Consider the following 22472-nt stretch of genomic DNA (forward strand, 5'->3'; position numbering starts at 1 on the left):
AGCCGACTGAGCAAACATGTTTGTTGGTAAGTGTATAAACTAGAAGACCTTCAGAGTTTACCTGTTGGTGCAACCAAAGATGGGTTAAAGATAAACTCGCTTGGTCCGCTGCCTCCATCGAAGTTGATGAGCATATTCAGAAAGATTTCAATGTCATTGAGGTAGTAGGCGGTATATGCGGTGGAGTTGCTGGGGTCGGAATAGATGGCTAAGAAGTTATAGGGGTTGGATTTCAGAAATACGGGGCATGACAATCTTTGACACAAATACCTTGTGCCCAAAATCCCATCGCGTTTGGTCCAGGTAGAATAGATGGTGAATCGGGAGCCCATGGATTCGAAAACGACAACACGTCAATCTCAATCGAAGTAATCGTGGAGTTGAGATTGGCAACTGTCAACATCAAAACGTTCACGAGACACGATCGTTAAAAACATTATGCGGCATCAGCTCCCAAACATACTCGAAAATGACTCTGTAGTCCAAAACGGACTGAACTGAATCGGCCAATTCAATCCATAAGTTGGAGGATCGGCCGTATATAGCAGATTGCTTCCCGACGCAATAGTATCTAACGCAATCAAAGTCAAACACCGCCATTTCGAAGCATCACCAGGCTTCAGTTTATCTTACCAAATACCGATGAATTCGTAACATATCCAGGAGGAAACTGAAAGAAACTAAATGTCGTCGAATTCCCACAATCTCTCGCTGGTTCACTCAAGGCTAGCAATTGCCTTGGAAGGTCTTGGAATGTCAGGGTGAGAGGTAGAGACACTATTTCCAAAGTAAACTTGTTAATGAGTTTCAGTCAGCGTCATCAGTAACAGTGCAATCGACGCATGGTAAGATTCTATTGGTGATGCGTTGTTTTACTTACCAGGTGTACCCAGGATGGGTTGAATAGCATTCCAGGAAATGATTCCCAGTACTGCAAGGCGTGTCCAAGTAGCCATTGCACAAACCACGATGTAAGCTGCTGCACCAACTTTTTGGTGGTTGAAGGCAGTGTCGTTGAGAAACAGGGTCCAATGTGACACACAAATGTCCACCATACAAATAGGCTTTCAGCATCAGTTTGGACTCAACCGGATGAAGTTATGAGGTCGTTCCATCCTTGATAGTTCTTAGAATCGATCAACCAAATCCTCGTAACGCCCAACGCAAACCTGACTTTTCGTTTCAGGAGTGGTATGTTTATTAGCTCTGAGATTTTATGGCAAAACGTCGCTTATAATACAAGGTTGTTCTTCCTCTTTTTGTTCGCAGGCGACGAGACGGAGGCTGGGGGGTTTTGTCTCTCAGCCAACAAGGGCGTCAATTGTTGTAACAATTCAGCGGTTTCTTCAGGACTTGTAATCCAGGATGTACAACATGCACTTCGTGTAGACAGGTCGTTGCCAGTGCTCAAGAACTATTGGTAAAAAAAGGAACGTGTTTGATAACAACTATGGAAAGCCGGAAAAAAAACGAAAGTTGAAACTGTCATAATATTGCCTTTTCTCTACAAATACCATGAGTCCTTTCTCGCTAACATACCTGATCTCCAATATGTAGTGTTTCATGTCCAGCAGCTCCCAAATGTTGTTGCAACAGATGGACACCCACCAACTTGTTTCCCACATCAACCCATACGTCCGAGCCACCTAAGCACAACTGTTACAAGCGTTCCAATATGCGAAAATCTGAAACACTGGACTAACCATTGAAAGCGCAAAAGGGTAGTATTTCGTCCCTTCCTCCCTCGTCAAGATCCAAGTCTTCACGTTGTTGCATTTCTGCTCGTCTATAGCTTTGGTAGGTAGTCAACCGTCGTTGGACTGAGAGCACAAGTTCGTCTAGTTGCTCTCGAGTCAAATGACAGCCATCATTTGCAACAACACCTGAAAGGGTGGTAAAAAAATTAGTCAGCACATAGAGGGCAAATAACAGAATGTGTGCTCGATAGATGAACGTACCAACAGCACGATCCTTTCGTATAAACGACACCATATGCGTAACACTCATCCAATCAATACATTCTTTCAACGACGCTTCAGCGACATCCAACAATTCATTGATACGTTGTGGAGCAATAGGCCAAGTATAATTGCCAATAGCAGCTTTTGAGTGATATTCTTCTTCAGGAATAGACACCAAATGATGAACACTTGGATCATATCTGAAGAGGTAGTTACATTCACCACCCAGTACAAAGAAGCGTGCTCTGGCTTCTGCCGCCAGGGCAGATGCTTGCAAGCCATGCAGGAGACCTGATAATCGTTGTTCGTATCGAGTGGGGTTGTTTGGGTAACCTGCTGCTGTGACGATTGATACGTAGAGACCGGCGTCAAGGAGTTTGAGAAGCAGAGACACTAGCTGCGAGTCCTTTTCAAAGTCTGCACCGTCTGCGTATAGTGTCATATCTCCATCGCTGCACTCATTGCAATATGTTAGAACCGTATGGAAGCAAAATATATCTGCAGATAATATACAACTCACAAAGTGATGAGTTTGATGGTGGGCGCTATTGACATGACCTAACAAACATTTCGAATCGTAAGAATATAAACGTGGGACAATCTAGGTAGCAACCCAGCATACTTGAGCAGTATTGAGAATATTTCGAATGTCATTGAATGATGGCGGAACGTTTCGACGCCCAGCGATACTTCGTTTTCTAGTGAACGAAAAAAAACTCAAGTAAGCCATCTTAAGTTCGACTTAGCGACAGCGAACACATACCGATTGTTGTATATAAAACTGTCTTTGAGAGGTAATGGTGTGAAAAACCGTCCAACAGTAGGAACCAATTGCGATAATCTTGACAGTTCAGGTACACCTTTAAAACACCACGAAAGCCATTAGCCGAGACAGAGCTGGAAAAGGCAACTTCCACACGTACCACTGTTACAGTGGAACATGTGATCCAACACCATATCCTCTACACACGAGAGGATTTCCGAATACCTTGCAAAGATAAGAGTAAACGTGTCAACTTTTTTCCTTCTTATTGATCACATAAGATGACATCACAACCAACCTGGCAACATTAGATTCAGTCTGTGTAGCATCTTCCTGTCCAACAGTCGAATCACTTAAAGTTGATTTGAGTAGTCTTGTTTGGGGATCGCGAATGGCATCAGACCCGTTGGCTTTCAGAGTAACAGTGGATCGTGGTCTCATGTGCAAGACGAATGGTGTGAGAAGTAAGCCTTTGACTAGAGGACAAGAAACGTGTCAGATGTTATTCGAGTATGATGTTTGGTAAAATTTCTAAATGCTGATAACGTAAAGATGACAACGGATGAAGACAGAACGATCCAAGCTTATATCGACTCAATCAAATAAGTACCGAATTCAATAAACTCATCGCGTTTGTGAGCTCTAACAAAGCAGAAAAAGGTGTCAGGATTTGATAATCGTTTGAACAAAATTGTGTTTGAAAAATTGGAAAGGTGTGTGATGCATACCTCAGCTGGTAATTGATACGATATGCGGACGTCATGGTCGTCCTTTTCTCGCTGTTTTTTCTGACTTTTCTAGCTCGTTTAGTAAAAACTTTTTTAAAAGTCAGCTGTATGGCTCATCACGTTGTTAGAGAATAGGGACGAACATCGTATCGCTGTAAATGAATTAATTACACGTTTAGAAGAAGATCTCTGTTATCTGGTTGCGAAACGGTACGGAAACGCGACGCGGCATCCATCAGCAACGTTCCAGCAACCAGCGTCTTTCATACCTCTTCACTAACTGTACGTGATACATTCCTTCACAACAGCGCAGCATCCAACAGAGTGTCCACAATGGTGATTCATCAAGCGTTAACTTTAGTAGATCAAGAATGCTTTACATTGCCGACGTGATTTACCACAATCCAAGTAATGAAACACTAGACCAACATAAAAACCCTGTAAGCAAACAGTATAAATAACCATACCGCAACACAATCTTACCCCTTAGCCTCAACAGGCCCTTTCTTCCCAATATTAGTCCGACGACCCCAGTCAAAGTACGACTCAACCTTCACATTCTGACCCAAAAACACTGGACTCTTAGGTGGTACCGGTGTCTCAGAATCTGGAATGTATCCTTCCACACACCTATGCAAAGGAGGATACATCGTTACATTGCATGTTCCAAATACGTTGTTAACTTTTTCCTGTACCTTGTAAACCTAGGTTTCTCCATCCTGGCATACTTTTCATCATACGCACTAGACATGGCATCACGAATGTTCTCCACACTTCCATCTGGATGCAGAACATTCCATGGATGTCGGCATGTTATACCCACACATGATTTTAGTACAGACATGAGACCATCGAGACGATCCAGTAGGTGTTGTGGAGCTTCGTCGATGGCGTTGCGCATTTGGTGTGGGTCTGTTGTCATGTTGTAGAATTCTCGTTCGCCTGTGCACCAGACCGAGTAGTAAAAGCTGTCTCCGAATTTGTTGAGGAGACGGATTCCTTTGTAATTGTTCTTTGGGACACTAAGATAGTGTATAAGTTAGAGAGCGACAAAAGCTGACTGGAATTGCAGCATAATTGTCCTTACATGATACCGGCATCCTCTCTCACTGCATTGTCCCAAAATTCTACGGCATGAGCTTCAGTAGACTAAAACAATCGCGATCAGTTTACACCAATGGAGAAAGTAGCAACCACTTGTACCACTCACCACTGTCTGAATATCATCTTTAACAGGCATAGGCTTCCCATCAAATTGTTCATACAGCGGTCCTCCAGCCAGCTTGAGAATAGTAGGAGCAACATCATGATGGGTGGAGGGTTCATGCACTTTGTGATTCTTCTTTACACCTGGACCTCTAACAAACATGGGCACTCGAATGTCTGAATCGTATCCAGTCATTTTGCCAGCTCCAAGTCCCCATTGGCCGAGATGGAATCCTTGTGAAAGAAAGTGTGTTAAAGACACCAACAAAATACCAGTACGCGGAGCTTATACCATTGTCAGACGTCACTACGTATAACAAGAATTAGTATACCCACTTAGAACTCCAGACAAATGCACATAACTCACGAAATATATAAGTATTATCCAACTCTCTTAGCTCTGTCAACAAATCCACAATCCCCTGCACCATCTCATCCACACTCTGCACAGACCTAACGCGTTGCCTATACCAGAAATCCATATTATCGACATGCGCCTGATCCTGCACAGGTATATTCTTCAACCAAGACGGCTTTTTCGGATCAGGACCATGATTGAAAGACGGTATATCACGAGGAACATGTAGTTCTGAATACTCGTATGCGTATTTCGGGTTTGGGATTGGTGCACTAACTCGGCCGACCATTTTTTGGAAGTTGAGGGCACGGTATTCGGGATTATTCATTGGTGTCTGTGTAAAAGCAACGAAGGTTTATTAAAAATCAGCAAAAAGGCCAAACAAGACGGAGGAAACTCACGAATGGAGTATTAATTTTGGGCATAGAGACCGCAGAGTGAGGAGCCATTGGAGCGACATAGAAAAACAACGGCTTGTCGTTTCCTCGTTTTGGATTTAGAGCGTCTCGTATCATTGCGTAAGCTAGTCAAACAGTCGATATTAGCACAATCCACTGCTTTCAAATATTTGGTTTTTTTTGTTGTACATACTTTTAGCCGCTAAAACATCAGTCTGATGCAAGTTCGGGTACACTCTTGGAATCGAACCATCTCGCGAAAACACCGGCTAGCAAAGTGCAAAGTAAGCACAGTGACAGCGCGGTAAAACCCAGTGGCAGACAAACCTGTGAATAATCATACAGCCACGGCAACACCAATGGCTCCCACGCATCCCAACCAGGAGGGACTCTGAAAAAGTTACGGAGCCCAAACCCGTTTATGAATTTTCTATATGAATGAGGTTGTGTAATCAAGCGAAGAAAATATGCTGTCAATCTATTGCAATACCCAATGAAAGCAGTCTGATATCCCGCATCACGCATCCACAATGGCAAGTAGCTCTTATGTAATCCAAGGTCAAGAAAGCGTTCGTAACCGCCTAGAAATGTAGAAAAGTTCGTCAACGAAAACAAAACCCATCCCAACGCTACTGGAATTGAGAGTCCAAAGACTGTAAGTACATCAGGCACAGAACTCGTACCAAAAGGGGGATTAATTGACGTGAAATTTGTGTTGTGCGAGTATTGCCCACGAAGAATGGATACACGCGACGGACAGCATATCGCTTGCGAAACCATGTGGTTCTAAGCGATTCAAAGTTGAGATGCTGTTGACCCAGCTTTAGAATCCACAACAAAAGCTCAGCGTTGTCAAACCTCAAACGAAGTACCACCCTTGACCAGATGCTCCTGCACAGCCTTCAAATGCCTGACACTGCCCATAGTCTGATCCAGATCATCAGTCAAGATGAAGATGATGTTGGGTCTCTTGTCTATAAGACAACCCATGATATTCAGGCCTCGACCTTGACTTTAACAAGCAACAAAACGTCTTTCACGTTGGTTGAATTAGGACTTACTAGTCGAATTGGCTCCCTTAACAGCATTAGCACTCCCACCACTCAACAACTGCTGAGCTACAAGCCCAATCCTGTCATTTGCACCCAATGTCAAATCACGTTCACGTTCTGCCCTTGCAAGGCCTTCCAAGTCGATATCTGGGAATTGGGCATTGGAGGCTACATCAAACCCTATGAAGTAATAAGATAATGTGTTATCGAAAGTACACTACAATGTCACGTTGAAAGCAAAATGATGTTTGGTCGTGAGACATACAGAGGCCAGATCTGAAAAGTTCATCACCAGGAGCTCCTGCGACGAGATTCAGTGCTGCGAGTGCACATACTGCTAGCCATAGTAGACGTGGCATCGCTGCACGATTAGTGGTCGCGGTGTTGTTTAGGTGGGTGAAGGCAGAATGTTCAACCATTTTTTAATGTGATACATCATCACCATCTTCACAAGGTCAAGTTGAAATCAGATTGATACTCATGTTCTGATAACTACGCTGTTTCAGATCATTCGCTATCAGATCTCGTGAACGTGAAAAGCACGTTTGCGTCGCTTCTGAAATCTTGACAATTATGAGAATAGCATAAAAGCATTTTATTGCAAAACTGATGGCTTTCAACCCCAAGAAATACGTATATGTTCAAGATCTAATTGTCTCTTTTCCTTTACCAAAATTGTAAGACTGCGACTATGACTACTAGTACTGTAGCTGTTTTATTTTTCTACAGAAAGAGAGCCAGTTAGTCTCTACGCGTTGAAAAGCAAGTATAATAGGATGGAAATGAACTTACTAATAACCTCAAAGCCCTTTGGCTATTAGACAGAAAATACAAAAAGTTAGCAAACACACCATGCCAGAACACAACCAAAACCAGCAATACGACGGCGAAACGATTACATACCGGAATCAACAACGCATACATCACAGCAGAACATTCCATCACAACTGCGATAAATTGTATGAAGAATGTCATTGGCAACCTAATCAGCATGAGTAGTGGATTGACACCACGATCCAGATCTTGGATGAATATTCCGAGCAAGTAGAGGTAGACGAAGGTGATAAAGGTGACATCTTTGAGGAGGCCAAACCAACGTGGAGTGCCTAGTGGGATGAAGAAGCCGAGGACTACTGAGGCGATTGTGCCGTAGAGACAGATGATCTATGAGATGGTGCAGGCGGTATTTTGTCAGAGTGGTTTCTGGGGGTAACGAAAAAGTGCGAGGTATGATGGTAAGAAAAGGCCGCAACTTACACCCAATGTCCAGAAGAATGCCCATATACGTGGTAGAACAAGAGGAAGACGGCGAATACCAACATACCATCTAAACAACAAAAAAGTAGAGTATTGCCTTAGTGTTATTGCCCATCGCTGTTGTGCACTTCATCACAACCACACATATTTTACCTTCGTCGTTGCTTCAAGAAATCCATGAAACGGGAAGGACTCTGTTCACGAACAATACCACAAATCTTGCCACACAAGAATCCTTGACTCCATGCCTTGACTGCGAATTGATAATCCTCAGTCAAAGAACCCAAGTCCCAAGTGACTGTGTTTTCAACAAGACCATTGACGAGAAGGAAGGATCCATGAGCTCCAAAAATTGGTCGATGGACTATTGGTAAAGCGAGTATGTTAGTGAAACTCATCGTGTGACCATAGCAAAACAAGGAATGGTACAAATACTCACAGTAAGTATACTGCAGCTGGAATCTCGACAAATCATCACCAACACGCAATCCATCAGCAACAGTAAACACCCAGTTCTTCCAGTACGCCCATTGATTATAGAAGATTGGTCCTTGGCCCCACCAGTATTCAGGCTCATACCAAATAAAGTCCAAGATACGACGGATTGTTTCATCGTCTACAACAGACTCTTCGTCCAAGTGCAAGACCCAGTCGTGTTCAGTGTAGCGCATGGTTTGGCGGTACCATTCGAGGGCACGAGCCTTGTAGAGTGCGTTCGGAGCGTTGAAACCGCGTGGACATGTGTAGCAATTGATGTTTTCAAAGTCTGTGTGGTAGCGATGTTAGCTGCTACATTCGAGTCGAGTTGCAAAAAAAACGATGCCGAGTCCGAGTGCGAGCTGTTCATCACTTACAGTACGGTTCATCAGTCAACACATGCACACGAATACAAGGATGCAGACGTTCCAAGTGCCTATGAGCATTCCAAGAACGATATACGGCTTCACGATTACTGCCCTTGGTTACAGTCAAGACGTACAGATTATCAAGGCGACGAGCTTTAGCTTCTCCTTCACGATTAATGAACTTTGTCGTGCGAAACGGGAGGGCCAGACCAAACAAACAAATTAGAGTATATGGCATAGGGAATAACCATGCTATGAAGAGGTGCAAAAAATGTTGCAGATGATGACGGGAAATTGAAGCTTGGTAAAAGCTCACCAATTTTCCACCAGCAAGACACATTCCACAACTCTGAATCCGTATATGATTGAGGTAGTTGGAATGTCATAAGATATGTACCACCGAATATAAACACTATGTTTGTTGAAGCATAAATTGAGTGAATATGTTGTAAACCTGGGAAGCATACGCGTAAACCATAAAACAATACATACATATGTGAACCAGCCACATTTCCGACAAGACAGACATGACCAGTTTAGTGTTTCCCTGCCATGGTCGAGTTTTGCCTCGTTCTTCAGTTGGCAAATCGACCAATGCTCGAGATTTGGAGGGGAAGCTCTTTTTCAGACCTTCCTTGTTGGCTTCATCCATATCTGAATCGGCTGATCCAACATCTGTAGAGCCAGAAGACATTGCTGAAGATGCTGTTTTGTGGAAAGAAGAGTGGCTGGTTAGCTTTTGTTTACGGAAAAGTGGTCGTGAAGGTTGTAAGGCGTTGAGACGGTCAAAACATGCATTTCGTGAGACATATAACAGCGGTCGGTCATAGGCAGAATGTCTGCGTATGCATCTTGGTGTGGGCTGTCGGTATTCAGGTCTAATCCAATGTCCTCATGCACTCGGGTTTCATATCCGGTTCTTCCACAACGCAAAAAACGACCCAATCCCAGATCAGTACATACCATTCCCGCCGTGAGTCATGTCGTCAAATACAGTAGAATCAGTTTCAGAGCCCGAGTCGGTGAGCAACGAAGCCTGATATTGTCTTCCAGAGTTGAGGGGAACCTGAGTACTTGTGCTTCGTATAGGTGGTGGAGTATTTTGGCTGTTAGCGGCCGGGTTTGCTGCGGAGATGATTCTCATGGCACTGGATTGTTGCTGCAGTTGCTGCTGGGCTCTTATTTGTTGTTGTATAAACTGTTGTTGGAGTAAGTATGATTGCGTGAGGACATCAGGATTTTGCATGTTCCTGGGTGGAGAGGACGCAGGTAGAGTAACTCCTCCGTTTGCTGTTCTTCCATCGTAATAGACCGGAGGCTGATTACTGGGCGTAGGTGCAGCAGTTGAGGTAGGCAAAGTCTGGTAGCCGGATTGTTGTTGTGGAGGACCTTCAGGTTGGGTTGTCCTAGCAGGCATTCCTCCCTGAGGATTCCTTATAGTGACAGGAATCGCACCCGCGGGAATGTTTGGATTTCGAGTCGCCATCCCCACAGCAATACTGGTGGTTGTATGCTTGTGTGCTAGTTTTGTGAGTGGACAAAAGTGTGAAGCAAAGAAGGGAATTTACAACCAAAACTCAAACAAGAAGCGCAAAAGGACGACGTCGAAGTGATATTGCAACGATCTATCAATGCGAATAGGCCCTTGCGGTTAGAGTTTGAAGTGTTTTTGTCCCAGAACACGTATAGGACGAGGATGGTTTCCCACAGCAGAAAGGTGTCTTGGCACCGCAGCAAAGACGTGAAAATATGTGTACTTGCTTTATATACGTGAAAAATCTATCAGCGTTGTCTGCACTTCCTATTGCATTGTTCCAATAGACCGTACGCATTGAGCAGAAAAACCTAAAGTTATGACTGTTTGCTGCTGCGATTTGGATCTCGCTCGCGCCAATCTGCCTTCGACCATGCACATCTCCCCTCCTAGATCAGATTCATAGCTCTCAACGTACTTGATAGAATCTGGAATTACAGCCTTAGGTTTTGGCTTTAACATCCTGGCAAAAAGTCTTGGTCTTTCTTTCTTTGCCTCACATACAATCACCGAAGTTTCATTCATCAGTCCTATATCAATCGCCTATCTAGCAGGCACCCAACAGCATTCATAGTCGGCATACGAGCCGTAACATAGCTCCACTGCCTTGAAAGCCCCCTCCCTCACAAACTAGCCCAATCTTTTTCTCTGCAGCGGGAGTTGACCGCTCACAGGCAAACCCAAATGACCTCGCCACAGTGTAGGAGGCAGAGGACGATGAGGACGATACCCAGTATATATAGCAGCCCTTATTGTATTCTTATATTGCTATTATCAACGTTGGTGCTTATCCCTGGAATCCTTGGAGAAGCAATCATCGCATACCCCCCAACTTGCAATGTCAATCTACCTACATACAGCAACACGTAAGTCTCATTCTGTCAACCTTATCGATCATCTTGAATCTTACACTGTCCCGTCTCTCTCTTGTAGAGCCTTCTTCTCAGCAACAGGAGCCACCTTTTCCGCTGTTAGTGGCACACAGTACACCCTGACAATCACATCTCTAGCAACCGCATCTGTCAATATAAACTTTAATCAAGCTCAGTGCTTCAACAGTACCAACTTCTTGTCCCTAGGTTTTGGACTCACGGTATGAATATCTTGCAGTAATGAATGAAAATCATGGGGAGTAAGCTGACACAAAACCCAACCGCAGGTATCCGGTTCTGGTAGTTTCTCAATGTCACTACAAGGACGAGATCCAACATGCACAACGCTACTCGGAAGTACGTGACCAACAAACTTGCGATCGCTCACGTAAAGGCCCCCAGACTCACTCCCATTTCCCTTTTCTCCAGCCTCAAACACCGTAGTATCAACATCATACACATCAGGAAGCACCATGAATGTGCCTTTATACGCATTCTCAGGCATAGACATGACGAGGATACAAGCCCTCACAATGTCGGGATTCACCACGGCTGGTCCATGGGTTTTCACGAATTTTGTCTTGAATGGATATCAAACTAGTGATTGCTCGTCGACCGGTACTGTTAGTGCTGCGTCTCCCGCTGGTCCATCGGTATCTGCAACGCCGACCTCGTCGGCGCTTAGTTCCGTCACGCCATCACCGAATCCATCAGCGGTGAATGCTAATGTTGGTGTGCAGCCGTCGAATGTTGCTGTGGTAAGTTTTCTATAATGTGATTGTGTAGCTCCACTTCAAGTTTTGTAAACCTCAGTTCTGACTGTCTTGCTTGTTTTTTTAGCCACCACCAGCGCCAAGTCTATCAGCAGGACTGGCCATACTGTCAGGAACCAATGCTACAGCCGCATCAGGGTCCATGATATTGCATCCACAGTCATCATCACTACTTATTATCTGCTCCATAATAATGCTCGTATTATCATCTCTCATTTCATTGTAAATGTCGCTATATTGACAGGAAAATTAAAGGCAAAAATGTACAAAATAATCCTGATTATTCTTTTTGTGTTCGTGATAGTCTGGGTATTATAAGTGGTATGGGTATCTAGTGGATGTTGGTTACGATGAGTACTGATCTTCGTCGATTTCCTCGTCTTCTATAAAGTCTCCTACGGTGGCGACCATGTATACTAAATCGACCAAAAGGTGGTGAGAAATCGTGAATGTTGGCCAAAAATAGGGCACGCCAGAGTTGAAATGGTAAACGCATACCGTTGTACCCACGCATCTGAGGCAAGTGATCTCCCTCAACGCGTCTATACTCGAATCCCTGGCTTTCCGTCTCGCCACCTTCGTCGTCGCTCTCGTCGTCACCAGTGTCCTCTTCATCGTCCTCCTCACTTTGTGAAGCCACCTTTGAAGGTTTAGAATCAGGAAACGGTGCCATCCAAACGTGTATGTTCCTGAATCCAGCATCGTTCATAGCTTCACGAACTTCCGGTATAGTCCATATCCGGAAATCGTACCCAAACGCATTCCTAAGTTGAGATCCATCCGAAAAGGAAAAATGGAGTTTCATGGCGACGAGATTCGTCATTGGATTTATAGGTGATTGCTCGAAAATGTACTAGAGAGTCAAATACGGTTAGATATGCTGATGCCTATCAAGCAAAAACAGGCTTGCCTTGAAATTGGGAAAGTGTCTTGTAAACACACGTCCGGTAGTCGAATTCACATCCGCCCCACAAAACAAATCCACAATTACCGCACCACCATTCCGTAATCCGTCTCTACATCGTGTCAAATACAGTAGTAGCTCCTTCCTCGTGTAAAAGTAGCAAATCCCATAGTTTAAGCCAGCGATTATATCAACTCTCGGTATCCGAGTCTTGAATTCGTGTCGCGGTGTAGTTACGCTTCCTAGCGTTAATTGTACACGGCTGGAAGCGTCGTCTCCGTTTAATGTGTGTGTTCTGGCGTATGAGATTACAGCTGGGTCGTTGTCGATTCCGTATGCCACACGGGATATGAAGGACGAGCACCATGCGTGGCAGAGAACAGCGGTTCTATAAGCAAAACGATGTGATCAGAGGTTCATCAGTTGCAAGGTAAATGTCCAAACACCAACACAAAAACCAAACACCAACAAACGCTCTATGAACTCATACACACCCACAAAAATCCTCTCGCAAACTCAATGCCGTTTGCAGACTTGATGAGATTTCTAACGAAACGTTCCGTGAAAAACGACTACAACATCGTCAAACTCCATTCTAAAAACTCACGTCTTCTCATTGCAATTAGATTAACCACCTCCGTATCCACAGCTTGTACTGACTGTGCATACAATTCATGCTTGTTACACGTGGCGGCCATGCTACCAGGCACAATTCCAGTTCCTTTAGGAATGGATTTGAAACTAAGATCCTGTTGGTGTTTTTTGGATGAGCTTTTAGATGGGTTTTCTGGGGTTTTCTTGGATTTCGTGACGCTTGTATCTTCTTTGAGCCATTTGGAAGGGATTGCTTTGCTTCCTTTGCTTGATTTAGATGTCTTACGTGACCGATCGCTCATTTGCAAAGTGTTTGGTGTTGCAGTAAGTTTCCAAGCACGACGTAGAATGTCAACAGAGTTATTTTAAGGCATGATTACTGCTAAGTTTAACATATAATATGAGATTACGATTACGCACCACCATCTGCATCACCCTCGCTAATGATCTTCAAAAAGACCTCATCAAGCGTCGTCTGCGAACACCCCCAATCTGATATCCCTACACGCTCCTTGTTGGCCTCCATCTCGCTGAAGAGGGTTGCAATGACTCCGTTCGTCGATGGGAACTCATACGACACATTAGTTGAGAATGCGTCTACTTTGTGCCAACCTGCTGGTAGTAATGATTCCACGTACGCGCTGGCCTCATCAACTCGTTCCTCCGGCGCAATGAAATACACCCTGAATCCAGACCCATACAGGGTCTTCAAGTGCTGCTGGTTTCCAAGCACTCGAAGCGTTCCTTTGGCCATAATACCAATTCGTTGGGCGAGCACGCTGGCTTCTTCCATGCTGTGTGTTGTCTACAGAATAATCTCAGTTTAGTATATAAAAAGCGGAGGAGTAAACATGACTCGGCCTACCAACACGATTGTCTTGCCTACTCGGGCTTCATTAATGACATCCCAAACGAGACGGCGCACTTCTGGATCCAATCCAGTCTAAGTCAACACGGTTGGTGAGTGATTGCATATGAGTTGTATGAAGTTGAGTGGGTGTTTACTGTGGGCTCATCCAAAAATACGACTTTTGGATCTCCAATTAAGGCAATTGCTATTGAGAGACGTCGTTTTTCTCCTATAGTTGTGCAAAACAATGAACAATTCAATCAAGGGCAATGAGAATGGTCTCAGTTCCGTACCTCCAGATAAAGTACTTGCACGTCGATGTCGTAACTCGAAAAGAGCGACTTGCTTTTCAGCCTCTATAACGACAGCCCTCTCGTCACGGGTTGGAACTAGCAAATGCGAAAAATTGTCAGGTCAAGACATTCTTAGTCAACTTCGTGTGGATTGTACTACCTCCTTTGAGACGTGCGTACTAGAATGAGCGTTGATATTAGTCAATGGGCATGCACAACAAAAACAAAAACCCGATTTGTCTTACAAATAGCAGGTGTTCTTCAATAGTTAGTGCGTCCCAATGTATATCTGTAGCAAAGAAGTCGCGGTATAAGTCTAAGTACACGTCAAAAGGAGCAGTACTAGACTAACCAAACTGTGGACAGACACCCAAATGTCGATACACTTGATCACTTTGGGTCTTGATATCATAGCCAGCGATGGTTGCAACACCGGCTGAAGCTTCATAAACACCAGTTAGAATGTTAATCAAGGTCGTTTTTCCTGCTCCATTAGGGCCAAGAAGACCGAAAACAATTCCCGATTCGACAGCTAATGAGACATCTTTGACAGCAAGACGAGCGGTACCACCAGCTCGTGGCGAGTATAATTTACGCATGCCCTTCATCACTAGCGGTGTGTCGGCAGTGTAGGCACCAGATTCGACTCGTACACGTTCAGCCTTAACTATTTGACAAAAAAATGAGCAAAACCGCTAGAATAATCACAAACACATGCAGTTGCTTACCATCAGCATCTTCAAACTGCAACTCGTTCTCATCTATTGCAATGGCAGTCGCCATGTACTCTTCCGATTTAGGATCAATCCCACCATGTTTACGTGCTCGTGATCGAGAGGCAGCTGACGCAAATGGATCTGTAAATATGAAATGCCATGGTTTTCGAATTCCGAATTCGTTGGGGAGGATGTTTTGGAGGTAGTAGGCGAGGAAAAAGTAGATTGGGATTTCAGCCGCCATGAAAATCATTGCATTGAAGACTTCGTTGCCGGGGCGAACCATGTCGAGTGTGTATGGGCGGAATCCTATTACATGTTTTTGCGAAGTCAGTCAAATGTAGCTGGTTGGAAGGATATGAAAAAGTGCCAAGAACAACCTTGAGTGTACGAAGCCTCGTTCAAAATTGACAGGGCTCGCATGAACGCGAAGGGCCCCCAGATAAAGTAGGCGGAGGGTGCTTGCGACGTTGTAAACAGGCTGTCAGTAACAAGACTTATGACCACACCTATTTTTTGTTAACGAATCAGCGAGAAAAAAACAACTGGACAAGAAGAAAATTATTTCTCATACCACAGAGAACAATTAAGAAAGTTATTACTAGAAGTGGAGAGCGTTAGTGAAAAATAGAATATTCATCCAAAATCACAACAGGTACCTAGAGCGATACGACTCCTGTTAAACACACTAGCAAAAAGAAACGCAAGAGATATCTGAAGTAGGCCCCACTCCAAGAACAGTATGATAAGCAACGCACGACTGGTTTTGGTAAACATATCCAACTTTGCAAGATTTCCAGCCAAAAAGAAGATAAAGGCTAAGAGACATGTTAGATCACACAAGCAAGTTTCTGCAAGTAAATATGTACTTACCATTGATAAGGAACAATACAAAGAAATGGATAAAGTGGGCAGCGTAATAGGTAAGTTGCTTTAATCCAGCCATTCGCATCATGATTAATATTCTGTTTTCCTTCTCTTGCACCAAGGTGATAACATATATCGGTAGGAGGAAGGAAACACCAACTAGAATTAGTAATGAAAGAAGGATTGGTCAGTCACACCTGGTATCGAACTTTGAGGGAATTCTAACGATTCATGTCACGTACATGGAAAGATGATACGACCAATAAGACCGGAGAAAGCAAACGCCAATCTATTTGATTTGATTTGTGGGAATGCTCGGAGACCTTGAGTGATTTGAGCTGATCCAAACGAGGAGTTGCTGTTTCTCAATATCGCATTGTCCAATTCCGTCATCTAATTGACAGATGTGAGAATGAGTAAGCGAGTTCTCCAACTTTATTTGCACCACAATTGTATCACTCACCATTATGAGTTGCCTGAGCCCTTGCTCTGGGAAATTACTTGAAGCAGCAATTCGTAAATCAGTACCGAATTGCAATGTATATCCATACTGTTTAGCCACAGCATCAAGCTTGTCGATGTAGATCGCTCCGTATGGCATGGATTGTAACAGCTTCCCAATGTTTGCATAGAATTGGGCCAGTTCAATTGGATTTGGATTCGACGTAGTCAAGATACGTTTGTCGACGCCAGCGATATCTTGAATCACTTGGTTCAGAGCTGCTGCTAATGCGGCATCGTTTGATGTCTTGCTACTATTCGTTGAGATGTTAAAATATGGCACTGGTTGGAATCCATTGAAATTCAACGACGAGTCTACGTCTGCGTAATATCTCGTTGCGATGGTATCGAGCAACCCATTACTCTGATTAGCATATTTATACGCTGGCGAATTCCCAATAATTCCCAACTGAGTTACATTCAATATTGGCGATAACGGCTTGCTACCCAATAGCGCCTGAGCACTGTCTGATGCAGACACCAGTGCCCAAGGACGTGTTTGCTGTTGCGTAAAGGTCGTGACTACACTTTGTTCAGTCGACACGGTCGATTGGGACGCCGTTACTGCTGCCTGTGCCCATCCAGACCTAGGTTCGGAAGCATACATGGTGTCTCGTACTTGGACACGTAGGGAGACGTTTGGGTTTCGTTCGTAGATGGATGTGTCGTATGGGTATTCGTCCCCAAACCAGAACACACACTCTTTCCGGAAGGCTAGGGCTGTTGCTCCTGGAGGACCATTGTTTGTGCTGGCACCTTTCCGATGGATAGAATCGTCAGCTTGCGACAAAATCTTTGACGAACAACAGAGACGCGAACAGATATATTTACCTAAATACACCCATGACAAATAAGCTGCTAATGCGACTACGTTGCCTTCAGTAAGCCCGACGTAACCAGTCCCGGGCACAGTGTTGAGCAGGGAAACGTTGTATAGCGGTTGATAGAAGGAGTTCTGAGTACCGTTAGAAGCACAATACAACACATCGTAGTACGTGGTTCCCTTCTGAATGAGTCCTGTTATTAACACACCCAATCCAGCAGCGATGACGATCATCATTAACGGACATAGTGCCTATAGAATTCATCGGCGTGAGTACACAATCTCCACGTAGTGCCACGAGAAGCTGCAGGATCGGTGGCTTTTTTAGTGCGAAGAGAATCTCTGGGCTGCAGTACTAAAACCATCTAAAGGCCAGGGGATCAAACTCACAATACAGCAGCAATTGGTGCAGTATTGACGTGATTGATAAGACAATGTCTTTCGAAACTAGTATTGACAAAAAACCTTTGTAAGGTCTTGAATGGAGCTTTTGTCGCAAAATTCGATTGGGCACGCACCTGAGCCCGAAATTGGTTGACCATTTTCACAGATTCTAAGAAGCGAGAGAGCGATTGAATCAAGTTAGAGATCGAATGAATGGGTAATGTTTCCACATAGCCAAAACATTGTAGCGGAGATGGGGACAAACATGACAACCACCAATCAAGTTGAAATAAGTGTGTCGTGACAAGGATCTTACTTAATGCAGGCAAAGCTTCGTATTCAGTATTCATAAGGCCTCTTCTTGGCCTCCTTTGCACAATTCCAAAAAGACGTGTTTCAATCCGGCTACACTTTCAACGACAATTGGGGATGAATCAAAGCACCGAAAAAGGTGTAACTCGCTACTGAAAGATGAATCTAACGAGGAGCAAGCTCTCTTCCCTGACTGCAAGAAGAAACGCTTGTAAATCGAAGTTTGCGGAAGTAGATGAGACGCTTATTGGCAACGGCTTTGACGATCGAATCGTGGCAAGATCTCGTGCAAGAGGCGACTTGCGAACTTGCCAAGACAATTCACGTACTCATTAACCGTTCTCGTTCGCCTTCGTATTTTGAATCGCCACGTGGCACTTGGATGCATCATGGTTGTGTTTGGACCAGACTATGCGTGATGCGAAAGATGTCTCTAATTACAAATTATATTTATCATTTCGGATCTATATCATCCTTTACCAGCTCATATACTAGAAGCACGAGCAATATTAGGCTAGAGTTCCACCTCGAGAACAACGTTCAAAACGTAGCTTACCAAACAAGGCCAACGCAGAAGGTGGCGTAGCGCGCAAAAGCTGTGGCCCTACACCCTTCCATAAACCACCAACCCGCTGTTTCCTAGCGACATGGATCCAAGTACTCCAGCGTGACGACGTGTCATCTTGCACTAGCGATTTCCATCGTTCTAGAGGAAATACAACCATCTGATGAAATATCCCGCCAAGAGCACCAGCCGAAACAACACAAGCACCATTCAACCACCCTACATGCTGCTCACTAATACCATACACGGATGCACTCTCCTTGACATACTGTTTCCCAATATCCTTGAATGTCTCAAACACTCCAAAGAATAGAGCAAACGATGAAGCATCTCTGATTGCGGTAAATGTAAAGTCCTTGTACAAGGTGACGATTTTACCACGTTTGAAATGGTCTTGTTCTACTTGTATCACTAATTCCTTACGGAGCGTTCCTAAAATTCCTTCTTTTCGGCCTTCGACGATCTTGTGACGACCGACGAGATTCATGATGTTTTCTAGTGGAGTTGAAATTACGGCTTGTGCAAAACCTCCTGCAGCGCCAGCGATGAATGAGGCATGGTTTATATGTTTCGACAGTTTTTCTAGCGTCAGTGAGTAGACCTGAATTTGAAGAGTAGTTTTAGTGAGTACACCTGTATTTGAAGAGAGTTGTCGGTTGTTCCGTGCTGCAGGTGCTCAGTTTTAGTTACTGCGCGTTGCTGCCATTGTCGAAAGAATCAAAGTAGATTGGCAGACAAGGTTCTTACATTGAATAGCACCATCCCCACAATCGAGTTCACCACAAGCCTATCATCATAAAAGGTATGTCAGCGACGGATGAAGGGAAGGAATGCTTTTTAGCATAGCTCACACTGGCACAAAATTCCTCCAATTGAGTGGAAATCCTTCCTTTTGAATCACGCCATGCACGAACTTTGGAGTCAATCGAGTTCCTTCATGTTCAGCCAAATGCTTGAATATTGTCCATGGATTGACTGCAAATGGTCTAAATAGTTTTGCTGGAGATCCTGGTGATAGATATAAACAAATGGTTAGAAACAGCGTCAACGTGTTTTAAACCGTGATCTATCCAATTAATGTACAAATGAATGCGCAATAGATGAGAATGGCGAGTTTTATTTCTCCAAATGGAGGCTCTCGTTGACAGACATTCCAAAACTGTTACATGTAAAATGTTGCAAACTGACGATGCAACACTTACTGAACCACCACTTTATCACGAAAATGCCAGTAGTCGAGAACAGCCTGGCAAGGTTTCCAGCTTGTAATGCCAAACTTCTAGTTACAGCTCCCAAGATAGAGCTCTCGACATCATTTTCAATCTTGGCAATTGTTGTTGGTGCTGTTGCTGGCACTGGTGCATCGCTCGTTCTAGGCCCATCGGATTTATCTTGCGGTCTATTATCACCATCCTTCATCCCTCCAACTCCTTCTGCGTAATGTTTGCGTATTTGACACGTTTCGTGTTTCGTCGCTGATAACCAGCCAACTCTCGTGAGTTTCTTCAAATATTCTATATAAATTACGTTCCTTCCACACATATTAACTATTTCGACAACGCTACTGAATAAACGGTATGGCCGTAATAGTCCTCTTCTTATACTCGATATACTCGTGCCCAAAGAATCTTGCCAACGTAAACTCTTCATAAGCTATACGATCACTGAAAAACTTCCATAGCGCGACAGCATATCCCACAAGACATATTGGATTACACATCATGATTTGCAGGCCAATACCCCAGTAAAAGAAGCCCGTGTATGAAGGGTGCCTGAGGATGGAATAGACTCCGTGTTTTACGAGGATGTGCTCAGGCCGTTTCTCGTCACGTATGAGATGGGTGAAGTTTGATGATGCGGTTATCATTGCTGTTGTTCGGAGAGCTTGTGATAGGATTACGAGGATGAGGCCTATGGTGACGTCGTGTTTGTGAGTCATGGTTTGATGGCAACGGTGTCAATGCGGATAGTTCACAATGAAGACGTGAATTAAACTCGTGAGCAGTCACAAGGCCTCACCGATTCGTGTGAGGGAGCTGTAATGTTTGAGCCAAGGACACAACCTCCATTCCACCAAGTATTCGATCACACTGGAGATCATGGCAACATTAAAGCTCGGCGAATGATTAAAAAGGAATGCTACATGAGAGGATACATGATCAGTTCGGGGTCGTATCTGCGACACTGACCAAAGATCCAGCCTACCACAAAAGCTCTATCACAACTCACATTTCAACCCAACAGTATCCGGATGATACATGGCAGTAGGTAAATACTCCAATAAATGAAAGCAAGCCAATGCAGCTATGAAAAACCCAATCCCACTAGCACCTGAATCGGACGTTGAAACCCCAATGGTAGCACCTATACCCACTACAAGACCACACGCAGCTGAATACAGTGCCACATTTGGCGGTGTATGTTCTCCGTCCAGTATAGGTAGATTCAACACTCCATTACTACGTGCGTCATGTGTGCTGCTATTCAGATTTGATCCTGTTGATTTGGCGCCGTTTTCGTTCAATCCACGATTCCTAAGGCCTGACGGCGGTGAAGGCGGGATATTTGATGAGGTTGTCGATGCCATGCTCGTTGGTGATTTAGATGTCTTGGTGTTGAATGATTTCGAAGGCTAGCAAAACGTGTTTTTCACCTAACCGTAATTAAGAAACGAGTTAGTTAAGCAAGGAACAAGGAATCAACCTGCGATATATAGTAGACCATACGTGGAATATACTACAGCACATACCTTTACAAGGTTTCTATTCGAAGCGATGTCATCAAACTCTGGAATCTCGTCTGAAGTGTTGACGCAAGCTATCAAGGAAAAGCTTTCAGCTGAACATGTAGTAAGTTTCATCATTCCTCTGCGTACAATCCCAAATTTGGTCACAGTACATTCTGTACATCTCTTTTGTCGATCTCTGATGCGGTTTGTCATCACGACATCCATATTGACCAAACCTTTTTGGTACCTCATGTCTTCACGTACACGAAGTCAAAGATCCCTCATATCAACCAATAGATTGCTAATCAACTCATCTTGTCATTACTCGAACAGGAGGTGACGGACACTTCAGGAGGTTGTGGTCAATCATTCGAAGCGATCATCGTGTCTTCACTGTTTGAAGGAAAGCCACTACTGGCTAGACACAGGTATGCAAACTCTCTTTTAACATTTAAGTTACGGATATGATCTGTCGCTCTTAGTCCATTGTTGAAAAATCCTGTTCCGTGTCGCTGCTATTATATTGGTTGAGTCATCCGACCTACCTTCTCATCCTTTAGGCTAGTCAATGAAGCATGTGCTGAACAGATTGCTCAGATCCATGCATTTTCACAAGTAAGGCTTAATACAGTATCAGTATCGATCAGATTGTTGACACATACCTTACGTAGAAAACCTTGACACCAGCTCAGTGGGTTGAAACTCAAAGCAAGTCATCATCATAATTTTCAATATTCAAGCCGGATCTCCATTTGTAATCGCATGAACATACTACAGTCTCTCTGAACATCACAGATTGTGTGGGGTTACAAAAGGTTGTCTGGGAGGGTAACGAGTCTGAATATCGCTGGGATCTGTTGTGATCTATGGACCTGCTTCTACTACTGTTACGGATCCTGCTTTGTTGTTGTTTGCTCCTTTGTCTTCTAGCTCTAATCTCAAACACGATAGATTTACGCGTTTACGCGACCTTGTTCGTTCATTTAGGATATCTCGCATATTTAAGTTCTACTAACTACATCCAGAACGCTCTTCTTGACGTGACTAACAAAAACGCACCCCAGGTTCGTTGTACAATCAAATCTGCCTGCCTCCATTACACCAATTTTCACCATTATCCAAATAACAACAAGATGGCAGACAAACGAGACAGCAACGGCATTCACGTAGAGCCTGCCAGCCCGGTCA

At 44.0% G+C, this 22472-nt stretch overlaps 7 protein-coding genes across 7 annotated transcripts; 1 reads left to right on the forward strand and 6 right to left on the reverse strand.

Annotated features, from left to right (window-relative positions):
* Nucleotides 1-1231: 1231 nt before the first annotated feature.
* SmJEL517_g05758 (uncharacterized protein) lies at nucleotides 1232-3487 on the reverse strand (the record flags this gene model as incomplete). Its single annotated transcript, XM_031171684.1, has 11 exons — nucleotides 1232-1414; nucleotides 1540-1646; nucleotides 1704-1883; nucleotides 1959-2413; nucleotides 2482-2519; nucleotides 2584-2659; nucleotides 2725-2821; nucleotides 2885-2949; nucleotides 3023-3200; nucleotides 3335-3366; nucleotides 3453-3487. 11 exons carry the CDS (start codon nucleotides 3485-3487, stop codon nucleotides 1232-1234), a joined length of 1446 nt encoding a protein of 481 aa, XP_031022317.1.
* A 444-nt stretch (nucleotides 3488-3931) lies between these two features.
* On the reverse strand, nucleotides 3932-6825 carry SmJEL517_g05759 (uncharacterized protein; the record flags this gene model as incomplete). Its single annotated transcript, XM_031171685.1, has 14 exons — nucleotides 3932-4082; nucleotides 4148-4474; nucleotides 4540-4601; nucleotides 4663-4892; nucleotides 4951-4965; nucleotides 5026-5350; nucleotides 5418-5539; nucleotides 5608-5683; nucleotides 5742-5844; nucleotides 5905-5995; nucleotides 6098-6200; nucleotides 6273-6388; nucleotides 6476-6646; nucleotides 6732-6825. The coding sequence occupies 14 exons, from the start codon at nucleotides 6823-6825 to the stop codon at nucleotides 3932-3934; spliced, it is 1986 nt and encodes a 661-aa protein (XP_031022344.1).
* Nucleotides 6826-7181: 356 nt separating this feature from the next.
* Nucleotides 7182-10054, reverse strand: SmJEL517_g05760 (uncharacterized protein; the record flags this gene model as incomplete). The annotated part of the gene is made up of 10 exons (XM_031171686.1): nucleotides 7182-7189; nucleotides 7259-7280; nucleotides 7370-7630; nucleotides 7724-7793; nucleotides 7877-8087; nucleotides 8163-8489; nucleotides 8578-8820; nucleotides 8885-8980; nucleotides 9061-9273; nucleotides 9532-10054. 10 exons carry the CDS (start codon nucleotides 10052-10054, stop codon nucleotides 7182-7184), a joined length of 1974 nt encoding a protein of 657 aa, XP_031022339.1.
* Nucleotides 10055-12092: 2038 nt separating this feature from the next.
* Nucleotides 12093-13349, reverse strand: SmJEL517_g05761 (uncharacterized protein; the record flags this gene model as incomplete). The annotated part of the gene is made up of 5 exons (XM_031171687.1): nucleotides 12093-12163; nucleotides 12246-12600; nucleotides 12739-13039; nucleotides 13146-13197; nucleotides 13259-13349. 5 exons carry the CDS (start codon nucleotides 13347-13349, stop codon nucleotides 12093-12095), a joined length of 870 nt encoding a protein of 289 aa, XP_031022338.1.
* A 308-nt stretch (nucleotides 13350-13657) lies between these two features.
* SmJEL517_g05762 (uncharacterized protein) lies at nucleotides 13658-19975 on the reverse strand (the record flags this gene model as incomplete). Its single annotated transcript, XM_031171688.1, has 20 exons — nucleotides 13658-14050; nucleotides 14111-14188; nucleotides 14251-14324; nucleotides 14389-14484; nucleotides 14549-14567; nucleotides 14634-14677; nucleotides 14741-15055; nucleotides 15117-15413; nucleotides 15485-15613; nucleotides 15679-15705; nucleotides 15764-15922; nucleotides 15978-16130; nucleotides 16214-16364; nucleotides 16435-17228; nucleotides 17304-17547; nucleotides 18472-18482; nucleotides 18548-19157; nucleotides 19304-19343; nucleotides 19408-19564; nucleotides 19759-19975. 20 exons carry the CDS (start codon nucleotides 19973-19975, stop codon nucleotides 13658-13660), a joined length of 4008 nt encoding a protein of 1335 aa, XP_031022341.1.
* Nucleotides 19976-20117: 142 nt separating this feature from the next.
* Nucleotides 20118-21143, reverse strand: STE14 (protein-S-isoprenylcysteine O-methyltransferase; the record flags this gene model as incomplete). Its single annotated transcript, XM_031171689.1, has 3 exons — nucleotides 20118-20467; nucleotides 20576-20695; nucleotides 20786-21143. 3 exons carry the CDS (start codon nucleotides 21141-21143, stop codon nucleotides 20118-20120), a joined length of 828 nt encoding a protein of 275 aa, XP_031022340.1.
* Nucleotides 21144-21330: 187 nt separating this feature from the next.
* Nucleotides 21331-22009, forward strand: SmJEL517_g05764 (uncharacterized protein; the record flags this gene model as incomplete). The annotated part of the gene is made up of 4 exons (XM_031171690.1): nucleotides 21331-21405; nucleotides 21582-21712; nucleotides 21845-21899; nucleotides 21956-22009. 4 exons carry the CDS (start codon nucleotides 21331-21333, stop codon nucleotides 22007-22009), a joined length of 315 nt encoding a protein of 104 aa, XP_031022336.1.
* Between the last annotated feature and the right edge of the window lie 463 nt (nucleotides 22010-22472).

Source organism: Synchytrium microbalum, assembly GCF_006535985.1.
Source record: "Synchytrium microbalum strain JEL517 chromosome Unknown SmJEL517_scf0058, whole genome shotgun sequence".
NCBI lineage: Eukaryota > Fungi > Chytridiomycota > Chytridiomycetes > Synchytriales > Synchytriaceae > Synchytrium > Synchytrium microbalum.